Source organism: Rhinopithecus roxellana, chromosome 6 (genome assembly GCF_007565055.1).
Source record: "Rhinopithecus roxellana isolate Shanxi Qingling chromosome 6, ASM756505v1, whole genome shotgun sequence".
In the NCBI taxonomy this organism is placed as follows: Eukaryota; Metazoa; Chordata; class Mammalia; order Primates; family Cercopithecidae; genus Rhinopithecus; species Rhinopithecus roxellana.
This window is the reverse complement of record NC_044554.1, coordinates 69,936,887-69,964,791: the sequence shown is the minus strand read 5'-3', so window position 1 is coordinate 69,964,791 and position 27,905 is coordinate 69,936,887. Positions and strand designations below refer to the sequence as shown.

At 37.3% G+C, this 27,905-nt stretch overlaps 2 protein-coding genes across 2 annotated transcripts in view; both read right to left on the bottom strand.

Annotated features, from left to right (window-relative positions):
• Positions 1-3,968, bottom strand: part of IQUB (IQ motif and ubiquitin domain containing) — an 81,768-nt gene extending 77,800 nt beyond the window's left edge. The window contains exon 1 of the mRNA XM_010367980.2: positions 3,384-3,968. The gene's annotated coding sequence lies outside the window, so the exon portion shown is untranslated. The remainder of the gene's footprint in view (positions 1-3,383) is intronic.
• A 5,917-nt stretch (positions 3,969-9,885) lies between these two features.
• Positions 9,886-27,618, bottom strand: NDUFA5 (NADH:ubiquinone oxidoreductase subunit A5). The gene is made up of 5 exons (XM_010367981.2): positions 27,541-27,618; positions 27,170-27,214; positions 20,413-20,529; positions 14,447-14,512; positions 9,886-11,071 (listed from the first exon to the last, which is right to left on the bottom strand). The coding sequence occupies exons 1-5, from the start codon at positions 27,559-27,561 to the stop codon at positions 10,970-10,972; spliced, it is 351 nt and encodes a 116-aa protein (XP_010366283.1). The 5' UTR covers positions 27,562-27,618; the 3' UTR covers positions 9,886-10,969.
• Between the last annotated feature and the right edge of the window lie 287 nt (positions 27,619-27,905).

Sequence of the window (27,905 nt, the reverse complement as noted above, 5' to 3'; positions counted from 1 at the left end):
ATAGTAGTGCCTAAGGTTCACAGAAGGTCCTTAATTAATGATATGAATAAATGACCCAAATAATTACATGTTTTCAAGATGTTAGTTGTTGATAAAGAAGGTGATTAGCAACTGTGTTTATGATGGTTAGCAGTGATAAGCATTTACTCAACCTAAAAACAAGAAGTGTCAAGGTTTCTAAGTCATGACTTCATTACCATGCAGTACAGTGATTCTCAGCTTTGATTTCCTGAAGTGGAATTTCAGGAGGGCTGACTGTGAAGCCAGCCCACCTGAGTTTGAATCCAGACTTAACAACTTCCTGTCGAAAGAAGCAATCAGCCATGGGTCTTGAGTGTCCCTACACGTTCTTGTGGGGTGTGACAAAAACGCAATGCCATGACCACTGTTTACCCAGACCATTTCTCAGGGTTGTGTTTGCACTGAGAAACTGCAAAGGTTGAGATAAACTCTTCCCCTTGAAACAAAGAGCAGGCTTTCTTTGGTTTACTATAAAAGCAGTAAATTCCCCATGTGCAGGCGTCCATGTAGACTCACTGTGTTTCCCCTGTTGGACTTGGGGGGCTTGGGAAATTGGCACAAACTTGAAGCACTGGCTACTTCTTTTGCTATGTGCCCTTTGACCCAGCATCCAAGAAACAGTGACTAACTTATTAGTTTGTATGTAGGGTAAAACACCAGACCCCTCACAGTTCCTGATACTTACTAGCTATATGACTTTGAGATACAGATGTGTTTTAACCTAAGTCTTGTTTTCCTCACTTGTGAAATGGGATATTAGTAGTTTCAACATCAAAGGTTCTTCCAATAATTAAATAAAATTGTGTATATACAGTACTTAGCAAACAGTGCCTGGCACACAATAAGCACATAATAAATGTTGGCTAATTAGTAATGAACTATTCCTAAAATTTCCAAATGGCTAGCGATAATTATACATTAATAATGTCTCCTAGGTATTACATAATTACTCATTTTATAAAGTAGGAGAAAAAATACTTTAAAAATAAAGCATATTAGCAAGTACTTACACTAAATTATTTCTCACAGATGATATTATTATGCCCATTTTACAGATAAAGAAATTAGCACAGAGAGGTTAAGTAATATCTTCAAGAACACAGAGCTAGTAAGCGGTATATCTGGGATCCAAATCCAGGCAGTCTGGATCCAGAACCCATGTCTTTAACCACTAAACTGTGCTGTATATCAGGGTAGGCGTCCACGGGGGTTTGGGGAGAGAACAGAAAAGGGGTCCTGGTGATTAAGAAAAAGTCTAGAACTTGATCTCCCTGCAGATGAAAAAGCTAAGGCCCAGGAATGCCTCATGGTAGGTTAGTGGTGGTCAGATCCAGAATTTAACTAACGATTTTGCCATCAGATACATTATCGGAGAATGTCTTTTATTCTTAAGTAAGAAACATGACTATTATTTAAAATAGAGTAGAAAATATTCAGCAGACTTTTTTTCACCCATCTAGAACAAGGAGCTAATTTTATTGGTTCCTAATACCCCCCATATGCATATATTAATATGCTCTACTTACATACATAAATATGTGTAAACTCTCACTGCAGCAAATATTAAACGTGAATAACAAAACACACATATTAAAGTGTGAAATGTAAAATGTGAAATTTCAACCCAGTTTGGAAAGCTACAGTTGGAAAAGACTTTTCAAAATTGTTTTTTCATTATTGTTATTGTTCATTTGGCTGTTTTTAAGAGAGTAATATGTGCTTACTAGAAAAAAAATCTAACAGAACAGAAGGGGATAAAATAAGAAGTAAAAGTATTCCAGACATGCTAATTTTATTTCTCATTGTTAGGCAGTTTATCTTTCCAGGAATTGTCTATAAAGCTACAATTATATAATATATATACATTTAAATTTGTTTATGATCATATCGATGTCTTTTATAAACTATATTTCTGTTTATTTTTAAACTTTAACACTGTTTTATGACTTATATGTGCTTAACATTTATTTTTACGTAAAATATGATTCTGCCGCATTCTTTTCAACAACTTCACAGTAATTTCTTTGCAAGGCTAAGCCACGTTGTAGTCAACTGTTGCTCACTGATGCACATTTAAGCTGTCTCTAGTTTTTTACTATTAAAAATTGCGCTGCAACAAACATCTTACACATCTATCTCTGCATATATGTGTAAGTATACTGAAAATGAGTTCCTAGAATTAGAAGGGACAAGTCGAAGGGCATACAGATCTTAATTTTGTTAAATTCCATCACTGTTTTCTTTTACAGCCCCGAGAAGTTCCCCTTGACTGTTTCCTTACATCCTTATATTGTTTTATGAGTCCTAATAATTAAATATCCCTTTGTTGTGTGTTGCACTTATATTTCCCATTGTATGTTTGATGTTGTTTGTTTTCTCTTACTATACGGAAGTTTTAGATTGTTAGGTAGTGACATTTATCAATCTTTTTGCTTATGAGAGTTTCCAAATTTCCTGATACGCTTCAAAACACCTTCTCACAATGAAACATAAATACATAAATTCATCCATAAATACATGAGACAGATGTGTAAATACTGATAGAAAACAACTGGACACACAGTCTTAAGTGTAAAAGCCAATCACAGAATAGTATGCACAATGTTACAGGTGTACCTACCTATTTGCATATGTCTAAAGCACCTCTGGAAGGTGGCCTGGAGATGGGGAGAAATGGGTAGATGGTGGATTTTCACTCTTCATTCTTTTTACTATTCGTACTTTTTTTTATGTATTATCTATTCAAATGTAAATGTTTTAATCTTATTGTTTAAAAGAGCAACCTCTATCATGTTTGCATACAAAAACGTCTCCCTTTTCACCTACATTTCATTCCCTATCATTTAAAGCTTAATACATTTAGAATGTAGTATAATTAGTAAGGCAGGGATCCAATATTACTTTCTACCAAACAGGTCTGTTGAATTTTTAAGCTTGTTAAGAGGCAAAGACCACGGGTGGAGAGGAAGGAGTGAGAGTGCCAGGTGAGGAAAGTCTAAAATCCCTCGACTTAATATGAGAATGATTGCCACGGAAGGCTAAGAGTTTCTAGTGCCAGGTTTGGATTATACACACTTCTTCTATGCAATTACCGCGATAAGCACTCGGGGTGTGAGGTGAGGTGTACCTCCCAGCTTGATGCTGCTGCTTCAAGTCCCATACCAGAGGGGAGGAGCCAGAAAAGGAGCCGAGAAAGATGGAATGCTTCGCACGGTTTTTTAAGTAAAGGCGGAACATTCCCTACCGACCAGGCAGCCCCAGGAGCTCAGGCGGGAATCACTGCCCCACACACAGAACTCAGAGTCCAGCGCGGCTGTTACCGGCTCTAGGCTGGGTCTAAGCGTCAAAACCTGTCCTCCTACCTGTGTACGAAAAGCAATTATTCTCGTCGAAGTGCTTCCCGAGGCTCCTAAGAAGCAGCTTCAATACTCGCCGCATTCTCAGTTACTGGTCGTATCCTAGCAACAGCCCTGGCACCACCTCTTCCTGCCAGGGCCCGACAGGGGGGAAGGGGAGGAGCAAGAGGCGGGAGGGGGTAGGAGCCAGAGGCGGTCAGGGGGGCGGGGCCGGGAAGGAGGAGGGCGGCAGGAGTGGGGGCGGAGCCAAAGGCGGGGGAGGGGTCGGAAAGGAGGAGCGCCGCAGAAGAGAAGGGGAGGAGCCAGAGACCGGGAGGCGGGGTCGTGAAGGAGAAGTGCAGCAGGAGAGAACGGGAGGAGCTAGAGGCGGAGGGGCGGTGTCGGGAAGGTGGAGTGCGGCAGGAAAGACGGGAAGGAGCCAGAGGTGGGCTGGGGTCCGGGGTCCGGAAGGAGGATCGCGGTAGGGAAGAAGAGGAGGAGCCAGAGGAGAGGGTGGGGGGCTGCACAGGAGGTACGTGACAGGGAAAAGGGGGAGGAGCCAGAGGCAAGGGGGCTGGGAGGAGGGAAGCGGCAGGGAGAAGGGGCGGGGCCAGAGGCGAGGGGGTGTGGGGAGGGAAGGAGGGACACGGCAGGGAGAAGGGGAGGAGCCAGAGGCGGAGGCTGTTACCAAGTGGTTACCTAGATCCAAAAGTGAATCAGGACAGTAACCTCTCTCCAAGATCTTTTACACTTGTGAAAGGGCACAGCTCTCTGAACCAAACACTAACAGCAATTTAATCTTACAGATATAAAAAATCAGAGTCAGAGAAATCATCAGTTTGAAGTCAGAGGCGGGAAACTGTCAGATGCCTACTTGGTTTTGTTAAATTAACAACTTGCCTCTCAGCTTCCTGGCAGCCAAAGAGAAATGGGAGACAGTAGGTATCAAATAATTCTCCTTATAAGAGAAGCAGAACTTTTGTTAATCACTAAATTAGTTAATAAACTAAATTTTGTCTATCAATGAATTCTTTTTCTTCCCCTTTTTTTAAGTGTATACAGAGTGTTGCTCTGTCGCCCAGGCTGAAGTGCAGTGGTTCGATCTCGGCTCACTGCAACCTCCGCCTCCCGGGCTCCCGCGATTCTCCTGCCTCAGCCTCCTGAGTAGCTGAGATTACAGGCGCCCGCCACCAAGCCTGGCTAATTTTGGTATTTTTAGTAGAGATGGGGTTTCACCATGTTGGCCTGGCTGATCTGGAACTCCTAGCCTCAAGCAATGTGAGCCACCGTGCCCGGCCTATCAATAAATAAGAAAACTTTTAAAGAAGCACAGGATGGTATTGGAGGTCAGGTCAAGTATGTTCTTCTTGGAAATTTAGTAACAAACTATATATTACTATCTCGTAATAGCAGCTAACATTTATGAAGTATTAATTGTCATGAGGCATCGTACATAGATTTCTAATTTAATCCTTACAACGATTTTATTAGGGAGAAACTATTAGATCCATTTTGTAAATGAGAAAACTAAGGCACACAAAGTTTAATGAAGGAACTAGGATTAAACCCAAGCAATCTAACTCCAGGTCCCAGATTTTTAATCACTATTATGGTACTGTTTAATTTGATTTGATATTTTAAAAGGATTAATAAAATTAGTACAGGTTCATTCCCTTATTCATTCATAAATGTTCATTGTCTTCATTTATTTCTTTATACTGTTCTGCTGAAATTGCACTCTCATCTCCCCAATAACTTTGTAATGTCCAATGCCGTTTTTTAGTCATCTCATTTTAAAATATATTTTTACTAGAATAGTGAAATATATATTCTCAGATAAAATTGGCTTTAATAATGATCAGTAAAAGGAAATGCATTTTAATCATTTCCACACATTCATGAAAAGTAAAGGGGAAAAATGGGCATAGAGGTAACCACTAGAATTAGGCTTTCTTGGATGGGTAGACCAGGTGTGGAGGTGCGCAGATAAGATTTTACAAACACTCATACACTCCCATCTCCAAAATCATAATTTATCTTACATTCTGCTACTAATAAAAATTCCACTGGCTTTAAACATTCACTTTTCTGGGTCTCCTCTTTAAAATTTATCATTCACTGTTCTCAATGTTAGAGACAGTATGCAAACAGTAGGTTTAGGAATAGAGTCAGGCGATGGGGGAAGAAAAGCTGGCAGGAGAGAACTTAAGGGTCTCGCAGTGTTAAATGTGACTTGATATCCACTATTCATATTTTTTTGTAATTTGCTGTGAGGATGACTTTATACAATTTAATCTTAAATAGGAACCTAACTTAATAGTTAGGCTTCCTTGGGTAGTCTGTGGAGCATGGAAAGGTTATTAGCATGTCAAAATCCTGTCCACGCACACAAACACACACATACACACAAATGTAGTTTGGTTACATAATAAATGTATATGCAAACTGAATGAAAACCACCAATAGAAAAAAGCTTCTCAATTCCCAAAGTGAAAGAGTAATTTTACAATACCATTTTCCATTTTCCTTTTCATGATAAATCTATGCATTTTCTCAGGATTTATTCCACCAAATGACTTCGTATTTCTACCTTTATTATCTCAGCATTTATTTATGTAATAAACATTTCTTTTGATGTGCTTTTACTTTTACAAAGATGCCACCTAGTGGTATGATGAAATCAAGCATTTCAAAGTATTTCCCATTGTTACTCAAGGTTAAAATGAATAATGAATATTTTAAATATTAAAATAATTTAGAAAACTAAGGACCTGAAAATTTTTGTTTTGGAAATTATGTAGATTAAATTTGGATCATAATATCACTTTCTGAACTCGTTAAGAGAATGGAAATATAGGTCCATAGTCCCTTTTCTGAAACCTTTTGGGACAGATATGTTTGATATTCAGAATTTCTCAGATTTTTGAAAGGAAATATGGGCATACACTTTATATTATGTAAAACATTCAGAGGGTCTGAGGAAGCAGTTTATAATCAAATATATTGATATATCTGTGGCAAAATATATTCACATTCACATTAAAGTGGGTTAAATACCACAAATAGCCTCATATAATTCAGGTGGAGTTTGTTGCCAAATTGAGTTATGAAAAAACTTTGTTTTCAGAGATTTTTGAAATTAGGAATTTAGATAAGGGATTGTGGATCTGTTTTACTCTTTTGAAAAAGAATTCACCCTCCAGTTATAGAGAGATTTAAATGCTAATATTTTGGAAAAAATAATAATAATAGTAATAGTTATCTTTAGAAAAGCTAATAGATTCATCTAAAAAAAAACTTGAGGATCATGAGAAATACCAAAATAAAAATATTTGCAATGCTTTTCATTTAATTATATACAGAAGTCAATCATAAATTACATTTAAGTGTACCACAAAAAAATTAGCTGCTAATATAAACCTAAAGGTCAATTTGAAAATTATTAGTGATACATGGCAAGTTCAATTCATACATTTTGTGGCACAGTCAAAAGAAAATTTAACCTTGGTTGTTTTTTGTTGTTGTTGTTCCTATGTGTAATTTGCCATGTCGCAATTCCCCAAAACCATGTTCATGGAAATATGTGTTGATGGTGCCACGCTCAGCCTGGATTCCTTGTATATCTATGAGCACTCCTTGCCAACCCTCCATAGACATGCAGTATGAATAAAAAATACACTTATGTTAAGACACTGGGATTTAAGGATAACCCATGCTAAATCACTACATTACTATTTTACTTCACTATCTAGAATACTGGCTCAACTATAGTCTCTCAAATGAATTACTCCTGTCCCCATCAATCATTCAAACCCCTTATCACATTCCCACTGTGATTTCCTGTGAATTTTGTCTAAAATAAAACGTCAACCTCCTCTAAACCCAACTGGTAGCCTCTCATTTACTTTTCTCTAAAATAATTGGCATTACTATTATTGTTGCATAGGCTACAATCTCACTGAACACTTAGTTTTTGTTTTTTTGTTTTTGTTTTTAGTAGAGATGGGGTTTTGCCATATTGGCTAGGCTGGTCTCAAACTTTTGACCTCAAGTGATCCGCCCACCTCGGCCTCCCAAAGTGCTGGGATTACAGGCTTGAGCCACCTCGCCTCCCCGCTGAACACTTAGTTTTTTTTTTTTTTTTTTTTGAGACGGAGTCTCGCTCTGTCGCCCAGGCTGGAGTGCAGTGGCCGGATCTTGGCTCACTGCAAGCTCCGCCTCCTGGGTTAACGCCATTCTCCTGCCTCAGCCTCCGCACTTAGTTTTAATGGGAAGGCAGCACTCAGCAAATCCAAAATACTTGTGATATGTTCAGCAATTTGGTACTTAATCCTATACCCCACAACACACTTGCGTAGGGTATTAACTTCTGTTTGTTTACACAATCATAAGAGGATGGGAGGAAAAAGAAAAAGCTGCTATTAGCCTATATGTGGGAATTTTCCTATATATTGTTATCTTCCTTTTAAAAAAGATACATTCATAAACATTGTTCCTGGCTTAATTAACTTCACTCCTCTGACTGGGATTGGAAAATTGACAATAAAATATAAGCTCCCTTTTTTTCCATCCCCCAAGTCTGAGGGAAAGGGATGGGGAGGGGAGAATGAGAGAGAGTGAAAGGACAATAAAACCTGGGGCCTGATTGCACACGATGACTGCTACTGCTGGCATCAATCCACTCTATTCCAATGATAGACTACTTGATCCTACTGGTGTGGGAAAGATGGCAACTTTGAGACCCGAGCCTTACTCCAGTAGAGTGTGCCCCCTATATCCTGTTTGCCCAGGACAGTCATGGTGTACAGCTGTTATCCTTATGTAGTTATTTTCACTCAAAATCATTCCAGGTGGAATAGTAAGACTATCCTATAGTTATCCTAAATATAAGCCATTTTCATCCCAAAGGAAAGAATGCCAAGAAACTGGAATTGTCTGCACTAAGTCCCAGTGTGGGAAAAAGGGGGCATCAACTTTGTTGCCATTTCTTCTTTCTTAACAAAGCTCAGATTGATTAGTTTCTCTTTCTTTTGCAGTATCTGGAGTATGGTGATTAACTAGAATGAAACCCATAGGAGAACTGAAATAGGCCATTCTGAAAATTATTCAAATTAGTTTAGTAGCCACTCAAAACACTGAAGATCTTTGAATAAAAGAATCATTTGCAAAGTGAGCAGGAGACTTAACCTGGATGTTCACAGGAAGCAACTGGGAAAAGACTGAAGGAGTAAAAATCATCAGGTGTAAAGCTGTGTGAGCAACTGAGACAGGAGAAAGAATTAAGAACCAAATTGCAATACCTTTTAGATACCTATCCCATTAACATAATCTGCCTATAACCAATATGCAGCTCTTTGCAGAAAATGAAATCCAGTTTACTACTTCTGCTCATATTTGTTCTTTACAGATATTTTGACAGAAAAAGTCAATACAGCAGGATCTAGGTTCGCTTGGTACAGCCCATACAGCACAGGAAGGAGTCACAACATCCCAAGCATATTCATAAATAATAATACAACAGGAGCATCAGTTCTAGAACCAGACTGCCTGGGTTCAAACTTCAGCTTCCCATCTTACTAGCTATGTGACCTTGGATTTGTTATTGATCATCTCTTGGTTTCAGTGTCCCCAGGGTCCCAAGTTGCATACTTGCAGGGGAAAACTACTCATGTAGGGTTCTGGTTTCTTATCTGGAAAATGAAGATAATTTGCAGTATCACTCTTAGGGTTGCAGTGCAGGTTTAATGAGTGAAATCAGTCAGCTACTTATGATAGTGCCTGACATTCATATTAAAGTCTCAACAAACATTAGTTATTATTGTTATAATATTTTTACAATGACTATTATTCTACAATTAGCATTTCTAATGCAAACACCAGGAAGGTCCCCTTTTAGCAAAAAAGTTCAGTAACACTGTTGGTGAAACATAAAAGATGCCCAAGAATCATGGCAGAAATGAGACTGAAAGTATGACAAAAACACAACAAGCCATCTTTGTTCCAAAGGACCTGAAAAAAAAAAGCTTGGCTAGAAAATTACCTTGAAAGTACCCAGGCAAACACATTTTTAGGATCATGTTTTAACAAATATATTATATATTCAAGAAATGTTTAGAACTGAAAATGTTGTTATAAATCATATTCTACTTCTTTTACAGCATTAGAAATAGGCCATTCTGAGAAACAGGCCAAACTTGCCTCAATGTAGTCATGAACAATACTAGAACCGTGAGAATGAGAAACCTTCTAACTCCCCCCTAACACTTCCCCACCAGAAGGAGCCTTCTTGCACTCTAACCTCTAAGAATCTATCTTATTTAATATTTATTTAGTATTCATGTTACAGCTCTATGAGGGGAGAAATATACTGGAAAGAAGGAAAAACACCATTTTTTTCTCACTCTAAGCAAATGTGCACGAGCGCGCGCACACACACACGTATACACAAAACCCCACAAGAGTATAATATTATCTATGAAGGAGAGATACCAAGTTAAATTTAACCAAGTATTTAGAAATGACAGGGAGCTAGGAAGAAAAGGCAAACACGTAATTTTATTTTTAACCTTAAGCTTGCCAACTTCTTTCCCTGAACAGCATTTGTCTTGTTTTGATAACCACCTACACTTATATTAGAAACGTACTGCAAACTATTTAGTGATTCCACTTTGAATTTAGTCACATGACTAAGATGTTTTGAATATAAGCCTATCCGTATGCCAGATACAAATTTCAGGAACTCTTAATGTCTCTTCTTTTACAGAAACTCTACCTCTATCCTGATGTAATTAGGTTGATTAAGAAAATTAAAGGCCACGGGCCAGAAAACTAACTTCCACAAATGCAACAAAAGGAAAAGTTTCTCCAATAACCTCTACTAAATGGGAAATCTTTCTTTTAAGTACCAAGTCAATTTCTTCAACTGTATAATGTATTCTAATTTGATGGTTTTCAAATATAATACAGTAACAACAAAATGTAATAAAATTAAGACTATAAGAAAACAGAGTAAATGGTATAATTCAAAAAATAATGACTAAAATAAAATGACTTATGGATTTTGTAATCCAACATATAATTATATATTTTTTTATTTTACATAAATAAGATCACAGCTAAGGAGGTTAACCATAATTTCAAATTTTATCACCAGTCACTTGTGCCATTTTATCACATTTGAAAACATTCACTCATATTATTTAATTCACACAGTGATCTATAAATTTATTTGTATATTAAGGACCTTTTCTTCTTCAGGATAACTTAAAAAAATTAAATGACGTATTGAACATACTACTGAAGAAACTTTACTTTTTAATTATGGTCTCTGCATTGAAGATCTGTAGGAATTTTTCTTTAATAATTTTCAAATCTTCCCATGACCTCTCTGTTCATAGAAATATCATCTTTGAAATAATTTGTGTGAATACTTTATAAATCAAAAATGGATTCACATGACTGTATTACCATAATCACCAATTTTAACAGTCTCCTAGATATTTTCTATATCGCTTTACTTGATTATAAAATGTCAGTAATATGAAAACACTCTTAATACAATAGTACATTTAATTACATCAGTTTTCCATCAACACATTGAAGTCACTTAATAATTATATTGGCCATTTCCACTGATCGGCAGGAGGCTCTTCCACTAATGGCTCCCATGGTTTCCAGTCCCTCATTTTTCTTGCCAGAATTAGTTCATGTTCAGCCTGTGAATACAAATTTTTTAAAAGATCATTGGATTTTATTCTTCAACAGATATTCATCAGAACTAACAACTGATATTTAACTACTGGATACTACTTTCATTTAATATCTCATAATCTATTCTACCATCAAATGTTGAATGTTAAGTAATTAAATTACCTTAATTCTCACAGCTACACAATCAGAAGAAAGGGTATCTTTTGATGTCTTGTATTTGATTGAAATTGGCTACAGTGTTTAAAAGTTTAGTTGGTGAGGTTTTTTTATCTTAATATTTCACAAGTTTTTTGAGAATCAGAAGTATGTCTTTTCATCTATGTGACTTTCAAACTTTATTTTACCATGGTCCACAGTAAGAAAATATGTTTTATTATAGGTTCCACAATATGAACATATAACTAAAATTTTTAAATCATTATCTTTACTAGCAGTGATATGTTCTTTTTTCTATTGTTTTTTTTAATGCTAATCACTATCTAACTGATTCCATCACCCATAGTCACTTGAGACCCAGAGTTTATAAAACAGTGATCTGTGGAATGTAGAACACAATAAATGTATAAAAAATATTTACTAACTGAATAAATTCCTTAATCAAGTTATGCTTCATTTAATTTTTCCTTTCAAACACAATTTATATTTAACAAACACATTTTAGGTAGCTTTTAATTTCATATTTTTCTACAACAAAAAAATATTTATGACAACTCCAGCCAACCTGTAAGATGAATATTATTAAACACCTGTCAGGATGTTACAAAAGAAATTCAAACACAGAATAAGTGCTCGGATTATATTAAAGGTAATTATTATTATACAGTTAAAAGATAATACCCCATTTGCGCCAGCGGTCCCAAAAGTCAATCTATGTTTACAAGCAACTACAAAAAACAATGAGTTAAAGAGCAGATGAATGGAAATCAGGGGTAGAGGTATTACTAATGCCAAAAGGAGAAAATAATTTAAATACTGATAAAATATTTCCTAAGGTTGCCCTGGGTCTCTTGAACATTCAAAGCTTTCTCGATCTCCCCCAGGCATTGTAGGGCATAAGGAGGGCACCTAGCCCTCATTCATCATTGAGAATCAGCCCTATCTCAGGAACCTGAATCCAGCTGCACCTGGCCCCTGATGCCTATTTCCTCCTTCTTCTCTGGCTTCTGACACACTGTCATACCACCCAACTAGAAATGGGACTAATATGTTAGCCACTACCCATACATGGCTACTGGGGATTTGAAATGCAGCTAAGCCAAATTCAGATGTGCTGCAAAGTGTAAAATACATACCAGATTTTGATGACTTAATATAAAAAAGAATGTAAAATATATCAATATTTTTATGATTATATGTTTAAATAATATACTACATATACTGAGTTAAAAAAATTACTAAAATTAATTTACCCTTAATACTGACCATGGAAACATGGGGAACTGCACCGCTGACTTAAAAATACTTAATATGCCTTAAACTCAATTCCATGAAAAATTAATATATTAATTAAAGTCATGATCAAAGTGAAATCAGGTGGTACAGAAAAGAGAAATAGGTATAGGACAACAGTATAAGGTTTGTGGCAAGTTCCTGTAACACTATATCTAGTACCATAGCCAACCTGACAAATGAACATAAAGGCCAGGAAAACAGGCCTTTGAATAACTGAAAGTCTACATTCACAGAAAGCTGTCCGAATGCTATATTCCTCTTTTTCCAGAGCCATCTAACAATTCTTTTGATTTGGTATATCATGTCTGTTGGTGATCTACCTCCCTAATCTCCAGTATTACCCAATATTTCCTTTTATCTGTCCTTCAATCAACAGTAACAAAACATTAGAAAGGGTTACATTTGAAAAAAGATACAAGAAAATAAAAATTAAAACAGAATTGAGTATTTATCAGACGCTTATAAGGCGAAGACATTCTAAACCTATAATATGGGAGTTGTAGGGGTGTGGAACAACAAAATTTCACCAAGTAAAAAAAATCTGAGCTGAGAAAGGTGGCTCATGCCTGTAATCCCAGCACTTTGGGAGGCCAAGGCGGGCAGATCACCAGAGGTCGGGAGTTCGAGACCAGCCTGACCAACATGGAGAATCCCCGTCTCTACTAAAAATACAAAATTAGCTGGGCATGGTGGCGCATGCCTGTAATCCCAGCTACTCAGGAGGCTGAGGCAGGAGAATTGCTTGAACCCAGGAGGCGGAGGTTGCGGTGAGCCGAGATCGTGCCACTGCACTTCAGACCGGGCAACAAGAGCAAAACTCCATCTCAAACAAACAAACAAAAAATTGAAAACCTATATGTGGGGGGAAAACCCCATTTGAGAGGCATAAGCAGGCTAAAAAAAGTATGTGCAGACAATGTCACAAAAGTTTAAGGTTAATATCTTTTATTATAAAAAGACACTCATATGAATAAATAACACAAAGACTAAATGACAGAGTAAAAATATTAATGATACAATTTATAAAATATAAGAACATATTTTTAAAGTTTAACCTTACTAGCAATTGGAGAAAAAAGATGCAAAACTTAAAAAAAAAAAAAAAAAAAGGCATCATTCATTCCTTTCCCATAGATGCTTTAAAAAACCAACTATGGAATACCCAAAATAGTATATTTCCAGCCTATTTACATCAGTAACCTACCTATTTCTATAACCTACCTATGACCAAAGGAAAAGAATTAAAATTCAGATTAAACAAAACAAAACTGTAGTGTTTGTTCTCTTGTCTAAGTAGCAGGTGTAATGAGAGGAGAAGAAAATTTCCCAATAGAATAAGATTTAAAATAGTCTAAATGTAATTAATAATGTTAATAACTTTTCAAATCTCAATCTCTTCCTAATCATGCTTACATTTTACTACTCAGTATTATATGTCAGGGTTAGTATTTGGGAAGTAACGCAGAATTAAGCTCTCAAATATACTATGCAATTGTTTTTTAACTTGCTCAAATGCTCAAGAACCAAAAATAAAAATAAAAGTATATTTTAATTTTATAATTCAAAATGTCTGTATTTTTCCCTACTAAAAATATGCCACACTCTTAAAATAAGATACAACTATTAAAACATCAGTAATATTGCGTTACCAATTTAAACTAAGATTAGGCCAAGGAGAACATGCTGATTAAATTAAAAGAGTGTCAAACTCCAGGCTTCTAACAGAAGTCTCACAAATTCATGCTATAATCAACAATAAATACTATAATCAACATATACATGAGAAGCACCACATTTTCTATATGTGATTAGTCTTACATATTTGATGAGTTGATATAAATAAGGAAATTTAGTTTTCCTTTCATTCTGCAATGTCAGTTGTGTATCTCTATGAAACCAAACACCTAAATAGTCAACTTTTTCTTTACCTGAAGAATCACCTCTTCTAATTGACCACCTTGAAGTTGGTCTTCTAATTTTTTAACATCTGGTTCCTATAATTTCAGGGAGAAAAAAAAATTAAAGAAGCATACTCTCTGAAAGTTTCAATATCCTGTATTTTAAAATTCCTATATAAAAACACTTAAAAATACAACTTTTCATTCATCATACTCTTTTTACTAAATATTTGGTTAAAATTCATTTCATCTCTGCTATTTTATTGCTTTTCTGTCTTAATATTGAAAAGTGCTAAATGTTTATTGGCAAGCTGATCAAGGGACAGAAATACAATGTCAAATTCCGTCTTTCTAAAACAGATTTTAAAATATGACTTTGCTTTCTTAGTATTTCCTGTATTTCCTCTAAGAGCGTTAGAATTAAAAATAAATGCTACTCTATGACCCAGAAATTACACTCCTAGGCATAACGCCAAACAGAAATGCGTAATATATATACACACATATACATGTATATGTGTATATGTATGTGTGTGTATATACACGTATATACATGTGTATATATATGTGTGTGTATATGTTTTATTTTTTTATTTTTTTAATTTAATTATTATTATTTTTTTTTTGAGATGAGTCTCGCTCTGTCCCCCAGGCTGGAGTGCAGTGGCACAATCTCTGCTCACTGCAAGCTCCGCCTCCCGGATTCACGCCATTCTCCTGCCTCAGCCTCCCAAGTAGCTGGGACTACAGGCGCCCGTCCCATTTTTAGTAGAGACGGGGTTTCACTGTGTTAGCCAGGATGGTCTTGATCTCCTGACCTTGTGATCCACCCGCCTTGGCCTCCCAAAGTGCTGGGATTATAGGCGTGAGCCACCCTGCCTGGCCGCATAATATATTTTTTAAAAAACATGTTTGAGAATATTCATAGCAGCACAAATTACAGCCCCAAACTAGAAATAACCCAAATGACCATCTGTAATAGAATGGATCAATTAATTATAATATTTGGGTATAATACTTCACAGCAATGAAAATGAAAACTGTATGCAATAATTTAGATGATTCTCTTAACCACAGTATTAAGCAAAAGTCAGAGTACAGTATGTACAAGACAGAACATACTAATGATTTCATTTATATAAAATTCAAAAACAGGCAAAAAGAAGTCCAAATAGAGATTAGCTTTACAAGTATTAAATTGAAGGGGAACAGGCAAGGGTTTGGTTGTTCTGGAAAAGTCCTTTTTTTCTACACATTTGTAATGTATATAATTCTTGAATAAAAGTTTTTAAAAACAAAATGTTAATAAATATAGCACCTAGAACATTCAACAACATATAGTTATTTTCTAGTAAACTGAGCTTTTTGAGCCAGAAATCTGTAAATATACCCACATATGTAAATAAGGCTTTGTCATTTCAGGGTGTTTTTCTGGCCAATAAATGGAATAAAGAGGGACAAAATAAGACATTTTGTTTTTCAACACAAGACTTGATGTGTTACTGCCTCAGAGTATCTGCTGGATGGCCCAGGGTATCTGCATCGCTTGTTCCTTCACCACCTTTCAAATCTTTGCTCAAATAGCACCTTCTTATTGATAACTACTGATAATTTACATTGTGACAGGCTGAATAACACCACAAAAGATATACATGTATTAATTTCTAGAAAGTGTGACTGTTACTTTATACAGCAAAGACTTCACATATATGATCAAGTTAAGGATGTTGACATACGGAGATTTTCCTGAATTATCCATATAGTCCCTAACTGCAATTATAAGTGTCCTTGTAAGAGAGAGGGAGGGATATTACCCACAGAATAGGAAAAGGTAATGTAACCACAAAGGCAGAAACTGCAGTGATGAGACCACACGCCAATGAATGCCAAAAGCCACCAGAAGCTGAAAGAGGAAAGAACAGATTCTACCCCATATCCTCCAAAGCAAGCACAGCCCTGACACCACCACCTTGATTTGGGTCCCTGATGTTGATTTCCAACTTCTGGCCTCCAGAAATCTAATAAAATAAACTTATATTGTTTTAAGCCACAAAGTTTGTGGGAATATTACAGCAGCCGTAGGAAAGTAATAAACAGCATAACATCCCCCATCCCCATAATGGTACACATTTTCCTTGTTTCATTTTCCTTCACTGCACTATTTTCTAACACACTATGTACTTCTTTACTCACTTTTTACTTTTTTTTATCCTTTGGTCTCCCATCACTAACATGTAATCTCCAAGAAGGCAAGGATTTTTAATCTGTTTTGTGCCAACTAAGCACAAGTTTCCATGCTAGAACCACACATGGCATGTAGCAGTCATTCAATAAATGTTTCTTGGTGAAAGAAGTGAATACATAAACAACAGTGGAAAAGGGTGGAAAAAGGGGAAAAAGTAATGAGCATGTTTAAGACAGATTATTTAACAGGGAATTAACTCATATATGAGACCAAAAATCAAAAACAAAACAGGGAAGCAGGTCACTGTTTTAAGAGACTCAGGAGAGTGAAGGTAAAGAAGGCAAGGAATGTTCAACAACACTTTCAATTCAGAAAAAGCCAGTGTTAGGTGAACAATTCAAAATTTGTCTTACTGATAGTGAATAATGTGATTTTTAGTCACCAATGGCATAATGCCATTAAACTTGATAAGGTACCATGTACTGAATGCTCACTATATACTTGGGACTATGTTAAGCTTTTACATACATTACCTCATTCAGTTCTAACAAAAAGTGTTCAAGGTGGGTATTATTATACCCAAGTTATAAATGATGAAATTGAGACAGAGAAAATTAGCAATATGCCAAGTCACTCCACAAGTATTAGAACTAAGATGAAAATCGTGGACAGGGACACAAACCAATGCTTTTCACCAAAATATTACTACCTCCCTAGTAATAATCTGAAAAAAGAAAAAAGTTACTTTTATTTCTACTTTAGGCTTAGTAAATAGATATTGTATAATCATGGCAATATTCACTGAAGATTTTGTGTGTGGCTCTAGGCAGGGTTAAAAATCTGTGACAATTTTACCAAAAACAGGAACCAGAGATACAACTGTTAAGTGTTTGGGGTTATATCTAGCCTTTTGGATAAAGAAACATTTCTAAGGAACCTTGTGTTTCAGGTACTATGCTAGAGTCTAAGGATACAAAGTTGAATCCAATATCTTACGGCTGATGGAGACATAATACAGTTATGACCAGTAAAATGGAAAGGAGGTAACGAAGTTGTCAAACTCTACTTAAGAAAGTAAGAGCCGGGCGCGGTGGCTAAAGCCTGTAATCCCAGCACTTTGGGAGGCCGAGACGGGCGGATCACGAGGTCAGGAGATCGAGACCATCCTGGCTAACACGGTGAAACCCCGTCTCTACTAAAAAACTACAAAAATCTAGCCCGGCGAGGTGGCGGGCGCCTGTAGTCCCAGCTACTCCGGAGGCTGAGGCAGGAGAATGGCATAAACCCGGGAGGCGGAGCTTGCAGCGAGCTGAGATCCGGCCACTGCACTCCAGCCTGGGCGACAGAGCGAGACTCCGTCTCAAAAAAAAAACAAAAACAGGCCGGGCGCGGTGGCTCAAGCCTGTAATCCCAGCACTTTGGGAGGCCCAGACGGGCGGATCACGAGGTCAGGGGATCGAGACCATCCTGGCTAACACAGTGAAACCCCGTCTCTACTAAAAAAAAAAAAATACAAAAAACTAGCCGGGCGTGGTGGCGGGCGCCTGTAGTCCCAGCTACTCGGGAGGCTGAGGCAGGAGAATGGCGTAAACCCGGGAGGCGGAGATTGCAGTGAGCTGAGATCCGGCCACTGCACTCCAGCCTGGGCGACAGAGCGAGACTCCGTCTCAAAAAAAAAAAAAAAAAAAAAAAAAGAAAGTAAGAAAAGGTTTCACAGAAGAAGTGATGATTTATAAAGAAAAAGTAAGAACTATGAGACAAGGTAAAGGCATTCCAGGAAATGAGAAAATATAAATGAACACAAAAATAAAAATGCAAGGATTCTACAGAACTGCCAGCAGTTTGGTACTGCTTAAGAATAGAGTATAAAACAAGAAGCAACAGCATATGATTGAGAAAATAACCAAGAGCAAGAACTTAGAAGGTCTTCTATACCATGTTAAGGACTTTACCCTGTTAGGCCAATGGTTCCCAAACATGGCCATACATCAAAATCATGCAGATAAAGGTAGCTAAGTAAGTTTCATACAACCAGTTCAACATAAATCCTTAAACTCAGCCTTTGAGAAACACTGAACAGAAAACCACAGTAAGATTTTAAGCAAGACAGTACAGTTGGCCCTCAGGATCCACATCTGTGGATTCAACTGAGAATGGATTCAACCAACCACAGATGGAAAACATTTTAAAAAACACAATAAAAATAACAATACAGCAATTTTTAAGATACAGTATAACTATTTACATAGCATTACATTGTAGTAGGTATTATAAGTAACCTAGAGATGATTTAAAGTATACAAGAGGATGTGCACAAGTTATATGCAAATACTATGCCATTTTATATAAGGGACTTGAGCATCCTTGTATTTTGGCATCCGTGGGAATCCTGGAACCAATCGTTCATGGATACCAAGGGACAATTGTACCATCACAAGATTTACATATTGAAAAAAAAAATCACTCTATTATTGGCTATATGGTAGAGCATGTAATGAAGTATAATGGAAGTACAAACAGATCAATTAGTTATAAAGCAGTTTAAATAGCAGAGAAAAGGATTTTAGAACCACTAAGTAAAGAAGTATGAGAGTAAACTCTTCTTTGGTTGAAACTGGCTATGGGAGAAAACAGAAAAATAGGGCAATAAGTAAAGGAAAATATAAGCATATAGGTTTTTTTTATTTTAAGAAAGGAACAAGCTAAAAATATTTGAGGCTATTTGAAAGACGAGATGATAAAATGGGAGAGGCACCGGGTGCAGGTGGCTCATACCTATGATCCCAGCACTTTGGAAGGTTAAGGCAGGAAGGTCACTTGAAGCCAGGAGTTTGAAATCAGCTAGGGCAACACGGTGAAACTCCACCTCTACAAAAAATTTTAAAAATTAGCTGGGCATGATGGTGAGTGTCTGTGGTCCCAGCTACTTGGGAGGCTGAGGCAGGAGGATTGCTTGAGACTGGCAGGTCAAGGCTATAGTGAGCTGTGGTCGTGCCACTGCACTCTAGACTGGGTAACAGAGTGAGACCCATCATATAATACAATACAAAAAACAATATAAAACAAACCACATGTTTTGTTGCATTCCTAATGAAAGATAGGAATTTTCTTTGAACTATATAGTCTGGTAATCTAATAAGAAGAAATATGTGTGCCTAGGATCACTTATGCATGTATATAAATTTCCTTCAGAGTTTTTAAGCACTATTTTAGATAATCATATAAAGTCCATTTAATAACTGCTATTTAATAGCAGTTAATAAGTATCCATGAAAGATTGGTTCCAGGATTCCCATGGATACCAAAATATAAGGATGCTCAAGTCCCTTATATAAAATGGCATAGTATTTGCATATAACCTGTTCACATCCTCTTGTATACTTTAACTGCTAATAGCAGTCTAGTCTTTTTGACGGGTTTCTTTGAAAAAAAAAAAAAGCCCTTCTTTTGTTTTTCTTTTATTGTTCTCTAAGATTAGAAAAACGAGATCAAGACTGATATATCCATAGACAAAAAGCAAAAGATCAATAAAGGACTAAATAGGGAAGAGAGGTAAAAGGAACAGCTACAATGTTACTTCAAGGAAGGATCTGATCCTACTCTCAAACTCCAGTATATAACAGAGCCCTGCATATAGAAAACACTCAATAAACAAGAGTTTACCGAATAAAAGGGAGGAATGATGGGAAAACAGCACTGAAGGAAGGAGAATGGAAGAAAAGTGTGTAGGATATATAAAAAATAAGGAACTAAACTTTTTGGTTAAATGATACCACAAATCCAAGAAAACAAAACTGATTTAGCTACTTACCGCTTTAACCATAGCCAGCTTCTCATTTGTAATCTGTTCTGTATACTTTCTATATGCTGCATTTTTAGGGATTTCCTCAAGAACATCAAGAATCTTTGTGTACAATATTCTTAGCCTCTGAAAAGACAAACCATACAAATTTCCATAGGTTAAAATATTACCAAAGACTTAATGGAACAATTTAAAAAGTCTCATAGACAAAACAAACAAAACTCACATCTGTTTTTTTTTTTTTTTTTTTAACTCTTCTTTGCCGTGACTTCTTTATGTCTGTGCCCTATCTACACCCTTTACAACCTAGGAAAAACCTGTATATAAATGTGGGAACATTCTGTATTTTCTATGTATAACAAGTTCTAGATTAGTCAAAGGTATGATAACAAGTAGAAACAAAACTAACTAATGACCTTTTTGGAAATCAAATCATTTACCAAATCTGTATTTTTCTTTCTTCCTTCCTTTTTTTTTTTTTTTGAGATGAAGTTTCACTTGTTGTACAATGGCATGATGTCGGCTCATTGCAACCTCCATTTCCTGGGTTCAAGCAATTCTCCTGCCTCTGCCTCCAAAGTAGCTGGGATTACAGGTGGCCGCCACCACGCTTGGCTAATTTTTGTATTTTTAGTAGAATTGGGGTTTTGCCATGTTTACCAGGCCAGTCAGAAACAAAACTAACTTATTGCTAATGACCTTTTTGGAAATCAAGTCATTTACTAAATCAGTAGTTTTCTTTCTTTCCTTTTTTTTTTTTTCTCTGAGATGGAGTGTCACTCTTATAGACCAGGCTGGAGTACAATGGTGTGATCTCGGCTCACTACAACCTCCACCTCCTGGGGTCCAGTGATTCTCCTGCCTCTGCCTCCCAAGTAGCTGGATTACAGGTGCCCGCCACCACGCCTGGCTACTTTTTGTATTTTTAGGAGAGACAGGGTTTTGCCATGTTGGCCAGGATGGTCTCAAACTCCTGACCTCAGGTGATGTGCCCACCTCGGCCTCCCAAAGTGCGGGGATTACAGGCATGAGCCCACCTAGCCTGAATCAGTATTTTTCAAAGTGAGGTCCTAAGCACTGCAAATTCTTTTTTCTTTTTTTTCAATTTTTCTTATTTGAATTTCTGTAGAAATAAACACATATAAGCATTACATCTGTATGATCAAATTTAACTAAATACAGTCATAATACTTCAGTGTTCTCACTTCTGATTATGAATGAGTTATGACATAAAGTCTGCATAAAAGGCTCAACAGAAAAAGTAGCAAGAGAATTGAGTCAATGCATAGCACGTATAGAAGCATACTGAACTTAAACTTCAGTATAGAAATCACTTAGTAAGAAGTTGATCCTCTCCAATTTAAATATATAATGCATATATTAGTTTTTAATATAGCATTTTAATTAAGTTTTAATCTGATCTAAAATTCAGGTTTAAAATTTTCATCTTTCATGACAAAATATATCAGTTTCTAGAGAAATACAGATGAAAACGGGATGATTAATACAGAATAAAAGAAAAAATGTTATGAATAAGGTGGAAATTTAGTTTATCATCCAAACTTGGACACTTCTGACAGTGAAAAGATACCTATTAATCATTATGCCAAACCACAGGTATAAACCAGATTAGGTGAAACAAACAAGACATGATCACTCCAGGAGCAAGTCTCAATAATTACAAGTATATAAACCCTTCTCCTAAAGAGCAACTTAAAAAAAAAAAAAAAAAAAAAAGTGTGTGCAGTCCTCACTATTCACAATAGCAAAGACTTGGAACCAACCCAAATGCCCAATGATAGACTGGGTAAAGAAAATATGGCACATATACACCATGGAATACTATGCAGCCATAAAAAAGGGTGAGTTCATGTCATTTGCAGGGAAATGGATGAAGCTGGAAACCATCATTCTTAGCAAACTAACACAAGAACAGAAAACCAAACACCACATGTTCTTACTCCTAAGTGAGAGTTGAACAATGAGAACACATGGACACAGGGAGGGGAACATGACACACCAATGCCTGTCAGTGGGTGGGGGGCTAGGGGAGAGATAGCATTAGGAGAAATACCTAATGTAGATGACGGGTTGATGGGTGCAGCAAACCACCAAGGCATGTGTATACCTAGGTAACAAACCTGCACATTCTGCACGTGTATCCCAGAACTTAAAGTATAACTAAAAAAAAAAAAAAAAAAAAATTGTGTGCGGGAATAGGGTAAAGCAAAAATAAAAAGCAGGTAAGCTATAAGTCTGCCTTTCTTCATGGTCCAGGACACATAGTCCTCCTGCACAAATAACTCACAATCTTCCTGAGCCCAGCTATCACCAGACCCTCGCCTGATAGCTCACTGCAACCTAGGTGTTATCAGTACTGCACAAAGCTCTCTTCAGCACACAGCACAAGCACCATCCTTTAAGATCCCCAGCAAGCCTTTGCTACTTGCAGTCAGCTCCTCTTTTGCTCACTTGTCAATAGCTTTCTTGCAATGTATTTTCACACCTTCTCTAATAAATCTGCCTTTCTTTACCTCAAATGTCTTGGTAAATTATTTTTACCACCACACAACACCAGCCCCAGACAGTCGCTACCCGTGGCAAAATATACTCAGTACTCCCATGTACAATAACACACTGTTTGCGTATAAAGATAGACTGGACACGGATCACACTCCAATGTTTAAGGTACTATAGAGTGTACTTATCTGTTCTCATGCTGCTAATAGAGACATTCCCGAGACTGGGTGATTTATAAAGGAAAAGAAGTTTAATGAACTCACAGCTCCACATGGCTGGAGAAGCCTCACAATCATGGCAAAAGGTGAAAGAGGGTCAAAGGCACGTCTTACATGGCAGGAAGCAAGACAGCATGTGCAGGGGAACTGCCCTTTATAAAACCACCAGATCTCATGAGACTTCTTCACTATCAAAAGAACAGCATGGGAAAAACCCACCCCATGATTCAATTACCTCCCACCAGGTCCCTCTCCCACAACACATGGGGATTGTGGGAGCTACAACTCAAGCTGAGATTTGGATTTGGACAAATCCAAATTTGGGTGGGGACAGAGCTAAACCATATCACAGGGTAAGATATAGAAGAGGAATAATAATAATGATAAAAAGAAAAAATAAGTGTGTGTTTGGCAGGGATGGGGAAATACATAGATCAAATAGATATTATAATACTCAGCAGTGGTTAAGGGTGTGCTAACCAGAACCTAACTGCTTGAGTTTACACTGGCTCCACTCCTTAGGTGCTCTGAACAAGTTATTTCCATCTCTGTGCCTTCTTTCCTCATCTGTAAGATGGGAACAATACTGCCTCATAGGGTATATATAACTTAGAACAGTACCTGGTACACATTAAGTTTCACTAAGTATTAGCATTATTTTTCTATAGCAGAAGAATTCACTTCAGCCGAGACCAGAGAAGGGTTCATATTTCGAAAAGGTAGCATCTAAGATAGACCCAGAGGGATGGTAGATCATAGAAACTTGAAGATATTGGAAAAGGCAATTACATAGGGAATACATAGAACTGAATGGCAGAAAATACAGCGAACATAAGGAAGTGGTATACAGTTCTATTGTCTTGAACTGTGCTGTCCAAAAGAGTAGATGCTAGCTAAATATGGCTACTGAGCACTTGATATGTGGCTAGTCCAAACTGAGATGTGGTATAAGTATAAATACATAACGAATTTTGAAAATTTAGTATTTAAAAAAACCACTATAAAATATTGTTAATTTTTTTATTATATGCTGAAATGGCAATATTTTACATGTGTTACGGTAAATAAAATAATTAAATTTTACCTTTTTCTTCATTAAAAATTAGTCCTAGAAAATTATAAATTACATACAAACATGGCTTACATTTAAGGCTCGCATTATATTTTTATTGGACAGCACTTGGTTAGAATACAGTAACTCCCCTTTATCCATCCGTGGTTTCATTTTCCAAGGTTTCAGTTACTAATAGTTAACCTCAGTCAGAAAATATGAAATGAAAAATTCCAGAAATAAACAATTTATAAGTTTTAAACTACGTGCCATTTAAAGTAGTGTGATGAAATCTCACATATCCCACTCTGTCCTTGCTTCAGCACAAGAGGATAGTACATTACAATAAGATATTTTGAGAGAAAGAGACCACATTCACATAACTTTTATTACGGTATATTGTTATAATTGTTCTATTTTATTAGTTGTTATCTCTATCTTTCTTTCCTTTTTTTTTTTTATACAGGGTCTCACTCCATCACCCAGGCTGGAGTGCAGTGGCATCATCACAGCTCACTGCAGCCTCAACCTCTGGGGCTCAAGCAATCCTCCTGCCTCTACCTCCCGAGTAGCTGGGACTATAGGTGCACACCACCACACCTGACTAATTTCCACATTTTTTTGTAGAGACGGGGTTTTGCCATCTTGCCCAGGGTAGTCTTAAACTCCTGGGCTCAAGCAATCCACCCAGCTCAGCCTCCCCAAGTGTTGGGATTACAGATGTGAGCCAGCACGTCCAGCCTGCTTATCTCTTATTGTGCCTGATTTATAAATTAAATTTTATTATGGGTAGGTATGAAAAAAACATAGCATACATAGAGTTTGGTATATGTGGTTTTCAGACATCCACTGGGGATTTTGGAATGTATTGCTGTACAGGACACATAAGGAAATGCATAGGAGATAAAGTTGGAGAAAATGTCAGATTATAAGCGGATCTGCATTGCAAGTTAAAGCATTCGGGCTTTATTCTGTGGACAATTAAAAGATTTAGGAAAGTCATATGATTAGATTACGAAAATTAGCTTCGTTGTAGTGAGTTAAAAGGACTGAAGGAGAAACAAGGCAGAAAGGCCAGTAAGGATGTTGTTGCAATTCTCTAAACAAGAACAAGGACCTGAACTATGGTACTAACAACAGAAATAGTAAACAGGAGTCAGACTGGAGAACTGTTATAGAAAAGGATCAGCAAAAAAATAAATAAATAAAATAAAAATCATCATTGAAATGAATACAAGAGTACAAGAGAAATAACAACTATGATGTCCAAATTCCCAGCCTAGGGAGCAGAAAGATATGAAACTATCAAGAAAAATACAGCCCACAGAGGAAGAAATATATTTAGAAGGGAAAAACCATGAGTTCAGTTCTTTACAACAATGACAATAAAGTTATTATGAAATCATAGTAAGTGCAAGACACTCATTCAACTAACACTATTTACTGAGTACATACTATGTGACAGAGTTCTAGCAGTGAAACAATTAAAAATCCCTGCCTTCATTAAACCTACATTCTAGTAGAGAGATAACAAAATAAAACAGTAGAATAGTGAACCAGAGGGTCACAATAAGAACCTTGTCTTTATTTATTTAGAGTGAAATGGAAAGCCACTAGTTTTAAGGAAAGGAGAGATCTGACCTACCTTATATTTTAACAGACTAACTCTAGTAGCCTGGCTGGAAAAAAAGACCAAATGGAGGCTGTGACAAGCATTGAGAGGCAGTTAGGAAGTGAATGCAATTATCCACATCAGTGATGATGGTGACTGAGGAAGACGGTAGCAGCAGAGGAGGTAGTGAGATGTTGTCAAAATCAATATACATTTTGAAGGTGGAACCTAGAGGATTTACTGAAATAACAAATGTGGAGTGTAAGAGAAAGGAAGGAATCAAAGATGATTTCAAGTTTCTGACCTGAGTCAAAATAATTGAACTGCCATTAATTGAGATGAGCAAGCCTGAGAGAAGAGCAGGTTTCAGGCAGAATATCAGGAACCCCATTTCGGACATGTTAAGTTTGGGTTGCCTGTCTGACATATACAAGCGGAGATGCCCGCTAAGCAATTAAATATTCAAGACTTTCATAAAGGAAGAGGTCAGTGCTTTATATGGAAATCTGTTATCAGTGTATAGGTGGTATTTAAAACCGTTCTCTATTTGGATTTGCTCTCTCTTGGTGACTGAGTACAGGTCGAAAAGAAAAAGTCCAAGAACTAAATTCTGAGTAAGTCAAATTTTAAAAGTGGGCATAAGAGAAATAACCAGAAAAAGAGAAAGCCAAAGAGTGGGGGGGAAACATCAGGAGACTGGGGGAGTCCTGAAGCCCAGTAAAGAAAGCGCATGATGGAGAAAGTGTCAAATGTGTCAAAAAACGCTGCTGTTAGGTCAATGAAGGTGAGAAAGATGAGCTGACCATTGGATTTGGCAGCACGGAGATAACTGAGGAACTTGAAAAACGCCAAGGGTGACTGAGTGCATTCAAGGTGAATAAAAAAGAAATTGGAGAAAATAGAGATAACTCTTTTAAGTTATCTGTAAAGAGAAGCAGAGAAATGGTGCGATTATAGAAGGGAGAAGGATAAAAACATTTTGTGGGTTTTTTTGATGAAAACATTCGTGAATACAAATGGAAAAGACCTAATAGAAGGAAAAGCAGGCAGTACCTTCAGTAAGCTTAAATATATGTAATCCAACCCACCTAAGCATAAACGGTGAGGCGGGGAGAAAAGATGGAAAATGGAGATACAAATTTGAGATGGCGCTCAAAGAAGCACGCACAAGTGAAGCCACGAAAATGTCAAGGAAAAAGTCAACAAGAAAACTGGCTTAATAATAACCGCGTATCTCAAGAGCTCACGCGGGTTGTAATTAAGGGCTTGAAATATCTGTATCCCGTTAATCCTGCAATAAGCAAAGTGACAGGAATTTAATCTTCCTTGGGAATTCAGGAATTAAGAAAGAACAAAGGTACATACCTCGTGTGGAGTACTGCACACAGCCAATCCCACAAGGCCAGTGGTCTGTTCAAAAACAAAACACGATTCATGCTGTTTACTACGGTTTCCATACGTCCAGCACGCTAAGGAAATACAAAACCACGAATCCCCGGGCTAAAACTGGTCTAAAGCCAGCTACTGGTCTCTAAGTCCCTCTTGTTTGGAGATTTTTTTCTGACTCTCCGAGCGGAACCACTAACCTGCCCTACCAGGTAGGGCATGCAGAACGAGTCCCCGAAAAGCACCGCCGAACCCGCGACAGTTAGGGTAAACACCCGCGGGAATTAGGGCTATCGGACTGAGTCTACCCCGACAGTCTAAATTCCATCAGTGACCTCCATTCGTCTCACCTTCTTCAGCACACCCGCCATGACAGCGCCGACGAGTCGATGACGCACAGCCCTTTGGGAACAATTCTCAGACCTGCTCAATCGACCACCGAGGTCGCCACTCTGTCACCCTGGAAACAGCTTAGCTCCACCCCCTCAGGATCGCCAAAGGAGCAAAGACTCTGCCCCGCCCATCCTAAAAGCGAAAAATTGACGCATGCGTGATGGGCATACAAGCCTTAAGCTAAGGTAGAATACTATGATTGGGGAAAGAAAGGGTTTCTCAGGTGTGTCTGCTCCTGTCCCTGCCACTGCTGACGGCTTGCCCAAAGATTGAGGGAAACATTCCCAACTACCAAAAAACTCCAGTCGCTGTAGGAACCTGC